Source organism: Strix aluco, chromosome 5 (assembly GCF_031877795.1).
Source record: "Strix aluco isolate bStrAlu1 chromosome 5, bStrAlu1.hap1, whole genome shotgun sequence".
Lineage (NCBI taxonomy): Eukaryota > Metazoa > Chordata > Aves > Strigiformes > Strigidae > Strix > Strix aluco.
The window spans coordinates 16,054,233-16,068,680 of record NC_133935.1 but is presented as its reverse complement, the minus strand read 5'-3'; the positions used below and the strand labels follow the sequence as shown (position 1 = coordinate 16,068,680).

The following is a 14,448-nucleotide window of genomic DNA, read 5'->3' as shown; positions in this document are numbered from 1 at the left end:
GAAAAAATTTCCATCAAAGAATGGCTCAGTGGAAAAGAAACGTAACTCCTCAGCCTCTGAAACTATTACCTGTGTTAGCTTACCAGTGCTCTATATTCTCTGCTAGCTTTCTACAGCAAACCATAAAACATGTCTTCAATGTACTGAAATGTGGCCAGGCCCTGATCTACAGGAATCATCTGAACATAACACAAACATACCATTCCACAAATCTAGGCTAAATATATATCCACAACTTCTATTAGCAGAAAAGCTTACACTAACATAACACTATCATAATTTGAAGATGTTAAACTAGAAACCACACTCTTTCCTTGATTCTGTGCACATCACGTCATACCTAGAAGCTAAAAGCCATGAGAACTCTCCTCAAACAAGAAGGGGACAACGCTGACTTTCCAACCTGGAGGCAAAAAAAAGTTTTAAGTTCCTATCTAAAATAAAAATAGGAAGGAGAGCTGCCTTCACCTTCTCAATTTCCACTTTTTATTTGCATCCTGCCTTCCACTAGGTTAAGAAAAGCAGCAGCTTCTGTTGTGCTTCTTGTGGAGTATTTGGTCTTCTAGTCCTGTGGGGATAAAGTCTGCTCTACTGTATGTGACTATATGAGGACTCATCAGGATTTGAACACCATGGGTTTCATTTATAATTTACTCAGATCTAAGAATATGTTCCCAATGATTTTTAAAGTGCATTTCTGAGGTACCTCACAAAGGTCAAAGTACATCTCCAATTCCAGAACTATAGTCAAGTTCAAGGTCAAGTTCTTTTCCGAACTCTGCCAATGCCATTTTTTCAGTAATATAGAAAAGAAGAAAAAAAAAGAAAAACCAATATTTTAACCTCAAATAGGTGTTCAACAATATGTTATTTTATGTTTCTTTTTTTCTGAAACCTGAATTTTTACTATAATCAGTCTGATGAGCTGTCACCCCAAACGGTTTAACTCCCACAAAAGTATGAACAACTTCAAAAAGGGCTTCATGAGGAAAATAAGCCACCTTAACTATAGATGATGCTTCTAATTCTGACTGTTGTGATCTCATCTCTTATTTCTTCATTGCATACCTTCAGATCTCAAGTAATGGAAATACATTTGCAGATCTGGACTAAATTCTTACCCTGCAACAACAAAAGTCCAAGTTGCTTGTATATACACACTTGTTCTTGTAACAAGTGACACTGAAGAAGTACCATAAGATTAAATGAATTCAAAAAAAAAACCCTTCATATTTTTCCATTTGCATGCTCTGTACACGCCATCATTTTGGAGGCAGTCAATTTCTTCATTTTTCCTACACCATCTCTATTTCTGAAATGGTTAGAAAAAGAATAAAAAAATCCAGAGAAACAGGCAAAGGTAAAGTCAACTACTCTTCCCAAAGTCTCAAACACTTAGTTCGTATTTACAGCATATCATATGTGTTAGGTTTTACTGATCTTCCCCAGCCTGTTAACATGTTATATTCAACATATTAAAAAGTTCTTCTCTACTACTCCGTAGCCATTCCTTCTTTTATTGTAAGTCAGCTGTTACATTGTCTTCAATAACATCTGCTTATCTGCAGAGCTGCTGTTGAAAATTTTTAAGTATGTACAAATTTTAGTGGTACAATTTCACAGGCACAGAAAGGGCTTTCACTGTTCTCACATAATGACAGGCAAACAGTAGTAAGTTCACTTCAGTTGCGAGTAGGTTCACACTGTGCTCACAAGCTAAATTTCAGTAGATGGCTGCACCTTAGACCCTTTATCATTCATCTATGGCCACTGCATTTTTACATTCTTGAAAACTGAAGGATCATTAAATTTAATCTTAAAGTATTAATAAAAATGTTTAAAATATATTTTATGACCTTGTGATAGTTGCAATTTAGTAATTTTTTTCATGAGGATACAAATACCACCTCTTCCAACTACCTTATTGCTTTTTTTACTGCTGTAATTATTTTTTAACATATTTGTATACCTTTTAAACATTTATTTTAACTATTGAAGTTAGCATTCAGATTACTAAGAACATTAGCAGTTTACTGACTTTTCTGCCTTCTTGCACACAAGACATTTTGTCTGAGTATATGTACAGAGAGAGAAGCAGAACATACTCCTGAGATCAAGTTTGTCACCAAGAAAACACAATTTAAGCAGTAAGCACTTCCTTGTTTTAAACCTGTAATCCAACAGAAAAAAACCACATTTATCTAATTAATTTCATATTAGCAACTAGACATTTCACAATAGCGGCACTGGGAGGTACCCTGCAATTTTGAATCCTGAATATAGAATAGAGATACATTTAAATTCAAATAAAAATTTGGAATTTTGCATTGGGTGATTTTCATTACAGCAATTGTATTATTTTCACATAGAAAGTAAAAGTGCGTATTTCATTTTGCTTCAGAAGTCAGCAGTATTTTACTAGCTCATGCATAATCCTTTAGGAATAAAACATAACAGTAATCATCATCTGCTTCCTCTGTCTCTCGCCTCCTTCAGCTTTTAACTCTCTCAGTGCAAATTTGAACCTCTACTTTGTTTTCTGTTTGAAAGAGAGATGTACAAAGTATTCATGTGAGAGAAGCCAGAATGAAAACAGAAGAGAGATAACAAGAAGGAAAAAAAAGCAAAGCACTGCAGGAAGGCATATGATACCTTACATAAAAATCCAATGTTATTTCTCTCCTTTTCTAATGATTATGAAATTTCATTAACCTTTTCATTGAGAGATGCTACACATTCCTGTGTAGCGAATTTAACACTGTATGTTATTAAGCAAATAATACTGAAATTTTACAGAAAGGCAGTTTGTTTGACAGAAACAAAAGAATTGGTGGAGCTCATCAAACTGAAAGTCCATATCCTGTCTAAGACAATGACCAGCACTAGATGATTCACAGAAAGAATCTTCCTAGTCCCTTTATTGTTGACTTCTGACCTGAAGCATGTGTCTTACATCACTTACATTTTTTTTTCCCTTGGCTACAGGAGCTCTGGTTGTTTTTATTCATATAAATAATATCTCTGCTATGCAAAAGGATTACTGAAACAGGCTCCAAAAGACATAGGAGTATGTATGTCCGAAATAATGAAACTAGCAGGTAAAACCCATATTTTTTTAAAAAAGATTGATTTTAAGCAATACATTATGACATGAAGACTTTATGTTTTATTAAATTTTACTAAAGCAAGCTCTGCATTACAAAACCAACAGCTGGGCTGCAGCCGCAACCATTAAAGCACAGCAGATAGCAAATATTAAGCCCAATGCTGTTACTAGTTTGTATGCCAGTTAAGACCAAAAAGCAACACTGCATTTGCAGTCTTTGTGGAATTCCACTGGAGCAGTTGCACCGTGTTTCTGTATAGAACACATTCCTTGTCCTTTAAAGGGTATGCTATCTTACACTTGAGAAGGGTTTCTTTCTTTTTCCTCCTGTAATTGAAAAGTATTGTTTACTGCCGATTTAAGACTTGTTTTGACGAAGAGAGAGCTGATGAGGCACTCAAGAGCTTGTATTAAATCAATACTAGACAGAAGCGAGCAGCTTGTATACGCACTGTGAGATACACTTGCTCACATATTTATCTTCCATGTTTTGAGAGAAGGTTACAAATATTTTTATATATACACACACACACATATAAAAGAGTGCAAGTGAGCAAGCTCACATTCCAAGAGAAGTTTTCTGGCTATGTCAGGAGTGAAGTCCACCCCCTATTAGACAAACCTATTTTTTTTTCAAACACAAGAGGATATTATCAGAGAAGTCTGTGCTGATATACAGAAACCAGAGATCGTCATGGCTCAGTGAGGTGATGAGCTGACGGGTGGATGGCGCCCATTACCTCCACTTCTCAATCCAAGTTTTCCTGAAAAACCACAGGGGGAGGAGAAGGCTCCAACTGAGCATAAGGCACAGAGGACAAGAAAAGGATTAGGAGTGAAGAGCAAGGAAAGGAAGGATAATGCAAGAGATATTGCAGAGGTTTCAAAGAGCTAGAAAAGAGTTTCTAGATTAAAAGACCGAGTTGTCAGTAGTTTAAAGCTACATTTACATTCTAACTTCTGTACAAGGCTATTACATAAAATAACTCTGAAGTAAGAAACAATTGACCAAAAGGAATTTACCTTTACTATATATAAAAAAATATACTCAGGTTCAGCTGTTTCAACGCTCCTTGGAATTTTAAAATGTTTCAAGCCTTTGTTCGGCAAGCGTATCACCCACTACCCAGCCACCAGCCAGGGGAACCCGAAATGAAGTATAAGGGGAAGCTGGTGCATGAAACTCAGCTTAACTGCTTCTACATCAAACCTGGAGGTAAGACAACATTACCTAGTTGTGTGCTCGCGAACTGTACTGGTATCTACCTACTGGGATAAGTATTCCCTTTCTATTTAAATAGAACAGTCTGTATAATGTAAGAAACTACACTAATAACTTATAGTAATATTTGGGGATAATGTACTGTGAAGTCCTGTATGTGTGATCACACTACCACAGGATTTAGGTAATTCTCAAATCTGTGGAATAAGTAGATGAAGATCTTCCCTTGGTAATATATTGTCTTTTGAGCATCTAACGAACATTGCTTTTGCACTTCCAATTTGACATGAGGGGAAAAAAACCCGCAAGCATGTAAGTATAAGGAGCAAGAAATAAAAAGGGTTTTTTTGTAGACAAAGAGGCATGTGTGTGAGTGTGAAGGGGCTAATCTGAAAAGGGGGTTACGTGAGAGATTTCTAAAAAGCAACTACAGCTGTAATTATTTTTATTTGCAGCAGAAATATGTAGGCATTCGTGCACCTATTTACACTGATCTGGCAACATCTACCATTTTATGCTATACAGGGAGGTGTGTATGAAGTAGAGGGTATACAGGTAGTCACATGAAAATAACCTCTTTAAAACAAAATTATCTGTTCCAACTTGAACTCGAGCTTTACTGCATCATATGCCTATCTTATCTTGAAAAGATGTCCGGAATTCCCAGTGCTGGCAGTACACTCTCAGCAGTAAACATCCAGACAAGCTAATATGTTGCTTATATGCTGACATCCATAAATGGGAAACAAAGACTGCGCCTAGCAGATATATGCAGTATTATACTCCTTCAGTTCTATACAGAAACTCATCAACAACTGCAGGATGCTTGATACAGGGTTTTAATTTTATTCCATATACTTTTCCTACCAATTTGTTTGCCCGGGCAGGGATAGTTCCACCACACACAAAATAATTACCAGCATCAAAAAACTACATAGCTTTGTTATTTTAGCTCCTTAGCCTGTTTCTTCTCACGTGACATACAGTTGCTCTGACTTTCAGATTGGACTCCATCATTCCACATAAGTGAAAACCTACGGTAGGATTACTGCACTCCTTTTCCTTATACTTCGTTTTACCACCTTCATCACACAACAGAAACACGTCCTTAGAGCAAAAAGATGTCTGCAGTCATCATAGTTACAGTTGCAAAAAAGCCATTTTACAAATGCAAAGCATTCTAAATTGTTTGCTTTGCTCAGCCAAAGACTTCCACAACTGGTACCAAATCCTGAGGGTAGGAAGGGTGAGAAAGAACCAACAAAAACACCCTTTTAGGAAAGTCTGAATAGAAATATCTGTGTCGAACTGAGCGGGGTGACAAGGGACATGGTTTTACACATGAAAACTTGCGACTTAATCTTAAGGCCTTCACAACTGGCATGTACAATTTCCACTGAAACACATATATCGTATTTAGTTTAATGGAAAATATAAATAATAAGGCAGCCCTGAAAAAAATAAATTTAGAAATACTTATTAGTACAAACAATTTTGCTTTAAAAACAACAAACAAAAAAGGGATATTACAGTTCCTCAGGTTTTTTTTTCTATTTGAACCCTAAAAACCTAAATCACAGAACTACGTTTACTCTCCACAATAAGCACAAAAAAATCCCAAACACCTTAAAGTAGAATTAACCAATACCTGCTAATCCTAGAATCACATTAATAACTTAGTTTGGCTGGGGCCTCTGCAGGTCGTTTAGTCAAGTCTTCTGCTCAAAATAGGGCTAGCTTCAGTTAGAGAGTTAGGAAAAGAAGAAAGTATGATTAACAACAGGTTACCACAGAAAAGTATATTCTATGCCACTTTTTCAGTCAATTTGCATATATGCATACTTCTTTACAACAAATTAACCTGTCCCTTTTACTACGTTAAAAATCCACTCCTGCTGCCATGGACTCAAGCAGAGTTTAGTTACAGATTTCAAAACCAGGCATATCAGGTTGTACACTCTAGAGCAGGCAAGCCAACTAACCACAAGACAGCAAGATCGTAATTCCCGATCTTAAAAATCACCTGTCTTAAGCTAGCACTGCTGCATGTCCATCTACACCCAACTGCAAAACAGTGTTTAGTTATGCCATCAAGTTGCAATAATATTTTTATATCTCAACAGGCAAGCATTAAAGATTTCAGGCATCCTTGAAAATTAAAATGAGACAGCACAAAAATCTAATGTATAAATGTACATATTTTATGTTTTCATTTATAAAAATGTAAATCAATATCTATACCATTTCCAAGGGTTAGTTTATTATTTTTCCTGACATTCTGAAGCAATTTTTACCATCTTCTAAGCACATTAAAATCATTAATAGATTGAAGTATAGGCCACAAAGGGAGGAACTATATGGGAAATGTAGTAGGAAATTAGTAATGCTTTTATAAACTGGTCTAAGGACTGATAATTTCTGAGTGTGGGTACAAGGAAGTCGGTAAACTGAGCACTAGACAGCATCTCACTTGAAAAAAGAAATTATCGTCACTGTGCATCTGATAAGCAAGTTTCTCCCTGCTCCTATTTGCCCCTCTCAGGAAAATTTGCACATGACAAACTGTAAAATAGTTAAGTTGGACCCAAACTGTAAAACAGGTTTCAAAAACAAAACCAAATGCATGCAACATGACAAAGCTCATGCTGCAACCTTAATTGTCTGGGTTTAGAATCAACTCTTACTACAACATGAATGTATTTTCAGTATGTATATTTTCCTTTTAAATTTAGAAAAGGAGAATAGTATCTATGCTTAACAGTGTTAGCATTCCAACGCTCTCAGCAAAACTGAGGTTTCACTTTAAGGTCAGTAACATCCAGGGAAGATAATGGTGACCTCTGCTGCTGTTCTGTCTTGCTCGATGCAAGATGAATTTTTATAATGCTGATCAAAGGAGAGAAAGTGGAATGGGAAGAAGGAGGAGTGATTTGTTTATTTCTCTGAGACAAAAATGTCTCCAAGGACAGAACCTCAGGTAAACCACAAGCATTCATATTCTGAACAAATGGCAGTAGTCAGTGCAGGCAGGCTTTCAAAAAAACTCTTTAGCCAAATCTGTTTAGCAAACAACAGGCTAAGAAGAACATACCTCTAGTGAGGGCAAGGCCCTTCTGCCAAAATTACTTTGAATTTCTATAGTTTGAGCTTTCACTCTTCAAACACTTTTGTTTCAAATTGACAAATATTTTTTAAAGAATTTTAAACTACAGAAATATTTTCTTCAACAAAACACGCAGGTTCTAGCAGACCAGAATAATAATTTTGCAATCAAACTTAACCTCAAAAAAATTGTTTATAAGTTCTTCAGCTGTGACAAAAACATTGAGTTTTGCTTAATGATGCAGCAACAGAAAGCCATGTAATATTTCTGAATCAGCAGACCACTGAATTTAGAGAAAAATAATACAAATTGCATGAAGTAAAAAACATTAAAGGTATTTGTTTCAAAATTCAAAAAGACCAACGAGCATTTGGGGAACAATCAATTGAATACACATTTCAATTTACTGTGTTCATCCTGTTGAACTGTTGTTTGTTATTGGACCAGATACTGTATGCTGGCAGGTGGGAGGCTGATAAATAAGGCTCTCCATTTTAAACTGACATTTTTACCAAAACCAAAAACCAAACAGAAACTCTATTACATGATAAAAACAAAGCCTGGAATATCTATTTTTCCTGTCTCAATGGAAACAATTGAGCAAGTAGTTGTTTATTGGTCAATATGCAGAAAGCTGAATCTAAATATATACATAAGTGAATTTAACTACCAAATGCTGGTTTCATTCTCAAATAAAAACACATTTCAGAAGAAAGAAGAGATTTGAAATATTGAATTACAGAACATATAACGTAGTATAGACTAAGAACATATTTTAGGGTAAAAAAGACACTACAGTATCCAAAAGAAGATTGTTTTTCATGACATATTCATTTTTACATATCACTCAAATTCTATTACTGTTGTCTCCTGCTTTCCTTTCAGAAGCAAACTTCTAATAGTCTTCAAACAGATGTTCTTTACAAGATAAATGCTACTTGCAGGGTCAATGGGTCTTCAGAAATGCTTATAGAAGTGGGACACTTGTTAGCCATTTAACATATTTAATGAGGATGTATTTGCTTAGAAGGGTGAACTGAAATGAGCCACAATCAGTCTCCAAGAAGATGAGCTGTTCTATCTGAGGGGGCTCTAGGATGCTGTAATGTAGAATTTAAGAATGAAAAATAATAGCTTGAGAAAAATATACACCATTATCTTTTCCTAAAGATTTTACAATCACTTGACCTCAAGCATATATTTGGAAGAATTTTCATACATAAATAATTACGACCTACAGGGAAAAAACCAAAACCCACAAAGAAAAACCAAAACTTATGCTACTTCTTTGGACAGCTGGCAAACTTCCCTCTCCCTCCCATCCCATTTCATCTACTGGTTGTCTTTGCAGGATCTGGGAAAAATAATACTAAAGTTTCAGGGTTCTGACAGACATATGGTGGCAGGTTAAACTGGATAACTGAAACTACTATGAGGTTATGTACTTCTGTGTGCCAAGACAGTTTTACCAAAACCAGGCATGTCTGGTCTGCTTTTGCACCACTTCCTGAACCTCTGCAAAAGCTCGAATTCAGTAGAATATGCCACATCTGACTAGGAAACTTCATACAGTTTCAAGCCTAGGAGATGACATGATCAAAGGCCTTGCTATAAATGTGACACATACATGAAAAGTAACTTCTATTTCCAAACAGGTATAGAATCTAGTCAGACATAGAGTATTTGTTGATCTGTCACACAATTTCTTTCTCCACTTGCTATAGCAGAAAAGCGCTCAATTAACCTGTATCAGCTCATCATCATAATTAGCATACTATTATAAGGTAGGATCTTGCATTTTTTTCAGGCAGCTGAAATGCTCAAGGTGAAACTAGCTCTAAGATATGCAACTTAATATTCACCAAATTCTCTGTGTCCTGTAAACATGAAAAATAGTATTCAGTGATGAAATGATAAATCAGTCAACTCAAGAAATAATTCACTGACCCAGCATACACCCATATACATCTGGTATAATATACAGTTGGAATTGGTTGTGAGTAAATTACTATATGGCTGATCAGTGCTTAAAAGGAAAAAAATGGTTATTTTAACCAATAATTTACAGTTATGCATTTCTTCTGAACTATCTCATATTAATCATCATCAAGTCTTAAGAAACAGGCTCTAAACATTGGTTTTGACAATAAATATCACCAAAGATTAAGAAAAAGAGTAGCAATTACATAGTTAAGATTACTCAAATATAGAACCCAAGAATTTTTTTAAAACCGTTGAAATCTTTAGATGATCTAAACAAAAATAAAACTCCTGTCTTGCTCTCAGAAAGCAAGCGTCTAAAATTGCAGTTGACTACATAAGTTTAAAGATCACGTTGAAAAATACCTATTTGATCCATAAACCTTCTGTTTCTTGGTGGACAAGGTTTTCTGCTGGCATTAAAAACTGCAATTTGAGCTTCTCTCCTGGCTTTGAAATGAATAACACTAGTGCTAGCCTAACAGATTTCCCAAACTAAACTTTCATGTGAAATAGTGGATCAACGCAAACATTAACTGGCATAGATCCCAAATCCAGCCTGAAAACTCCTGGGATTAGACTGTAGGTGTTTGCAACATGGTATTTAGACAGTGTTTCAACTTTAGATGACCAAGATCATATGGAACAACAGAAGAAATATGAAAACCAATAAAGTAAAAAGTGACATCAAAATATTCCTTTTTTTATTTTAAGTATTCATAAAATTTATATTTATTCTGTATAATTCCGGAAAGCTTTTTTATTGTAATCATATATTGGATGCAAAACAATCTTTACAATATGGTAGCTATAACATGACAAAATGTTGGCGGACTTGTCCGGTACACTAGTACCACCTTTTGCTGCCAAGTGCATTTACTTCAGACTGGTGTGATATTCAGCCACAGATATTCAGTTGTACTGAAATGAAGTTCGTTTCAACAAGCATGCAGAATATTGGAAGAAACAAAACACTGGGCAGGACTTCTTTATTCCTCCAAATGCTTGCTTTTGTATTTTTCTGAAATTTACATTGTAACAAAACCCAAATATAAGTCCTATTATATGGGAAAGCAACTATACCAATTAGAAAAACAGAGGAAATTCTGCTAACTTTATTATATCTAAGAAGAAGATATGTATTAAAAATAGAGTAAGAAGTAACCAAGTCAAACAACAGGTTAGAAAAAGATAACTTGTTTCCAGACCCAGCTAAGTATTACTGCCAAACTGTCCGCTGTTTTGCCAAGTAAGCAGCTATTACTAAGTAGTCCTTGTTAGTAACTGGAAGCAGAAGATAAAAATAGTATTATAAGATCAGGGCCTAAAAACCCCAGTTTTGGATGGAAACTCTATTTAATAAGGAAGAAGCCTGAAGCCTTAATTTTGAAAAAATTATAAAGGCAAGTTGTATGATAAAGCAAAACACAAGGATAATATTCATATAGAAAATTCAAGATGGATATTCAGAATCATGTTTGGATGAGACCCTAGTGAAAACAGATACTTAATGTTGAGGAGGTTCCTTCATTTTATATAGCAAAGGCTTTGAAATACACAGTAAGGAAGAAAGAGCTAGAGGTATCTGCATCTCAGTGGAGAAATTGCCACATGAACAATCTGTAGGAGCCTAAAGAAAACCTGGAAAAGTCAAATGAGTTGGTAAATAACTTTTCTTCTATGGGTCTGTAATGCCAGTTTGCTCTGGAAACACAGATATTTCCATGAAAATCTGAGAAAACAACAGTTTCCCTTTGAAGTACCAAGACCTTCAGTTTTCTTGAATAACTAATGCTTAAGCCTTTGTAAGATTATTTTAGAAAGTTAAGTAACTAGGGGTAACATACACCTGGAACATATCTGATACTAACTGAAATCCTAAACTAGAAGATCCTTTTTTAGTAGAGCAAACATGAATTTTCTCTCAGACAACAAAATTCTCAGATTAAATAACAGATACAGACTTACCCATGGTTAGATCAAACAGCTAACTGTGGTAAAAATCAGATCCACAGACCCAGGCTAAAGATGACTTTATAAAAGCAGCAGTAGACTGGCTGGGGATCTTGTTATTTCTTTTTTCATGGTTGCATTCAAGGGAACGATACAGTAAAGAGTGCCACAAGGTCAAGAATCTATCAGATCTTGTGGCTGAGTGATCCTAAACTGAAAGAAAGGTGTTGTTACTTTCATGTTGCCACTGGCAAAGTGTAGGTGTTGTGGGTTCACCCCAGCCAGCAGCTCAGCCCCACACAGCCGCTCACTCCCTCCCCTCAGTGGGATGAGGAGAGAATCAGAAGGGCAAAAGTAAGAAAACTCAGGGGTTAAGAACAAAGACAGTTTAATAGGTAAAAGCACGGCAAATAGGTAAAAGCAAAGCTGTGCATGAAAGCAAAGCAAAATAAGGAATTCATTCACTACTTTCCATCAGCAGGCAGATATTTAGCCATTTCCAGGAAGGCAGGGCTTCATCATGTGTAAGTGTTACTTGGGAAGACAAGCGACGTAACTCCAAGCATCCCCCTTCCTCCTTCTTCCCCCAGCTTTTATTTCTGAGCACAATATCATATGGCCTGGGGTATCCCTTTAGTCAGCTGGGGTCAGTGGTCCTGGCTGTGTCCCCTCCCAAATTCTTGTGCACCCCCAGCCTACTCACTGGCAGGGCAATGTGAGAAACAGAGAAGTTTCCTGATGCTGCGCAAATACAGTTCAGCAGTAACTATCCTAAAAGAAGCATTGCCTAGACACAAGAACTCAGAAAAGAAGCCTTCTGCATTTTGCTGTTGCACAATTAGCCAAAAAGCCCTAGACAAGTTACTTGAACATAGGCCCACTGCTCAGAAGCACATGTTAGTACTTATATTTGAGACCCCGCAAATCTAAGATTCTGACATCTCTTAGTGAATAAACAGCTTACACTCCCCAAAACTCCCAATTTTTCTCCTAATAAAAAAACCAAATGAATCAGTTTACATGTAGTAATCAGACTAAAGACTGTCTTACTCACGCCAGCATAGTTATAACAATTTCTAATTACTCTTTATACCAATTGCCTTAAAAATAAAAAATTAATGGATCAGATTTTAAAAGGTAGATATTAGTATATACATACATAGACTTCTAATGGAATTTCAAAATGAGATAAAAAAAGATTACATATACATAGGAAAAACTCTTCAAAATCAGATGGGATAAATAGGTCTCATGGTACTTAAAAATGCTAATGTCTGGTCTAGTCTAGGTTAGTCTAGAGATGTCTGCATTTCTTTTCAGTTTCTTTGGGAATTTCAATTCTTTGTCAGCCTATCGAATACTCTCAAAAATAGAAGTTTCATTTAGGTTATTTAAAATGTTATTTCTCTATTGTTTTTACCACATAGCGTGTGAACAACAGGATTCCCTCTTGATATACTTTCCAACTCCAAATTAGTTTGTGAAGTAAAAGGTCTAGCAGATTATCAAACTAGGCTGCTTTGTATGCCACAAATTTCTTTTACTTCATCCAGAGGGAACACTTTTGCATCACAGTTTACATTAAACATTTTTGCAATCTGCTTGTGTCTGATGCACAAAAAGTATAGATCATACTACAGCTCTGCTTTCAAGTACAGATATAAACTATATGTTTATAACTGCTCATTCTCATATAATTGCACATTGTAACTGTATGTATATCCACATGTAAAAGTACAGCTTTCTCATGTCTTCCACTTATTTCTGAGTTTGCCTACCACTTGCTAATTCTTGTATAATCATGCAAGATAAACACAGAGCCCAAAGTAACAACTTTATCTTTCATCAGGGTTTAAATTAGGCTCAACACTATGTTGTCAAGAGTTACCCCTAAGAGTTGAGAAGCAACCTGCCTTCCAACTTGCTATAAGAACAGTATTTTAGAGCTGGAGCAGAAGGTGGGTTTGAATTGGCTGCATTTGTCTATTTTTATGCAGAAAACAAAAACTACAAATATTACTCCAACCCTCAGTAGATCTGCTTTATAGTGAGACTTCCCAACACTGACTGGGGTATATTCAGAACACACAGAATATCCCTGTGAGTCTTTATGTCCATCACATACACACAACCATAGACGTCTACTATTTGTCAGTTAAATGAAGAGACTACTGTTAAGCACATTCTAATACTTTCTTTAGAAGAGTGGCATTTTAGGAAGCACTGAGCAACTCTTCCAGCATGTCAAAAAGCAAAATGTATTCCTTCAATTGCAACTGTTAACCAGCTAGTTTCAGCCCCTTGAAAGCTGCAGTCTAATAATTTAGACTGCCCTAACCAAGAACAGACTCTGAAGAGGAGCTGGCTTTTTCAGTATTCAACCCAACATACCACATACTTACATCTGGCATTTCTGTACAGTAGAAAAGGATCCTGCAGCTGGAAATCGAGGTCTTTAGTAATAGGTTCTGTTCGATTTTCCATGCTCAGTCTGTTCATAATTGTGAAACCATGCCTTGGAGAAGCCGATCTGAAAATTATCAAGTAGAAATCACATCAAATCAAGGAACAAAAAAATTACTAGAATTTCTTTGTTGTATAGTTCTCCAAAACTGTTTTTTTATTTCTAAGAGATACTACAAAAATCTAATTTTGTTGCCAAGGAAATAACAATTGACTCTTGCAGTATTTCATGCAATTCTTTTAATTATGTCAAAACCCTACATTATGTATGAGAAATAACAGAAGCACCACTGGTCTCACAGTAGCTACAGAGAGTATGCCACATCTGTGATACTACCATTTGAGGTCCAATGATTTAGTCACAGCATAATCTTATCTGCATCTCCAATTTTCACTTCAAATTATCAGGCCTACAACTTCTGAACAGGCAAGATGTTACAAAACACCACTTTGTCCCATATGTTATCCAACCAGCACCATCTACCCTATAGTTTCTCACTGGAATAGAAAATAGCAGTTAGAACAATTCAGTCATGGGCCAGAGCAAGTATATTTTTTTAACACTCAGATTAACAATTGCAGATAGTAACAGTCATCCCAGATAGGATCTTCCATACCATC

At 35.8% G+C, this 14,448-nt stretch overlaps 2 protein-coding genes across 14 annotated transcripts in view; one reads left to right on the top strand and one right to left on the bottom strand.

Annotated features, from left to right (window-relative positions):
- The window catches only part of DCP1B (decapping mRNA 1B), a 47,220-nt gene that overhangs the window by 29,452 nt on the left and 3,320 nt on the right, over nucleotides 1-14,448 (bottom strand). Inside the window, exon 3 of one of the 2 annotated variants that reach the window (XM_074826114.1) lies at nucleotides 13,767-13,894. In XM_074826114.1, the coding sequence (XP_074682215.1) occupies nucleotides 13,767-13,894 (128 nt within the window). Of the gene's footprint in view, nucleotides 1-11,379; nucleotides 11,578-13,766; nucleotides 13,895-14,448 lie in introns of those variants that run through there. The other variant, XM_074826115.1, reaches the window with a different exon arrangement.
- The window catches only part of CACNA1C (calcium voltage-gated channel subunit alpha1 C), a 498,259-nt gene continuing 487,520 nt past the window's right edge, over nucleotides 3,710-14,448 (top strand). For 5 of the 12 annotated variants that reach the window (XM_074826108.1, XM_074826105.1, XM_074826103.1 and 2 more), the window contains exon 1: nucleotides 3,711-4,322. In XM_074826108.1, coding sequence (XP_074682209.1) covers nucleotides 4,193-4,322 — 130 coding nt within the window. In that variant the 5' untranslated portion in view covers nucleotides 3,711-4,192. Of the gene's footprint in view, nucleotides 4,323-14,448 lie in introns of all 12 variants that reach the window. The other 7 variants (XM_074826113.1, XM_074826100.1, XM_074826102.1 and 4 more) reach the window with 2 other exon arrangements.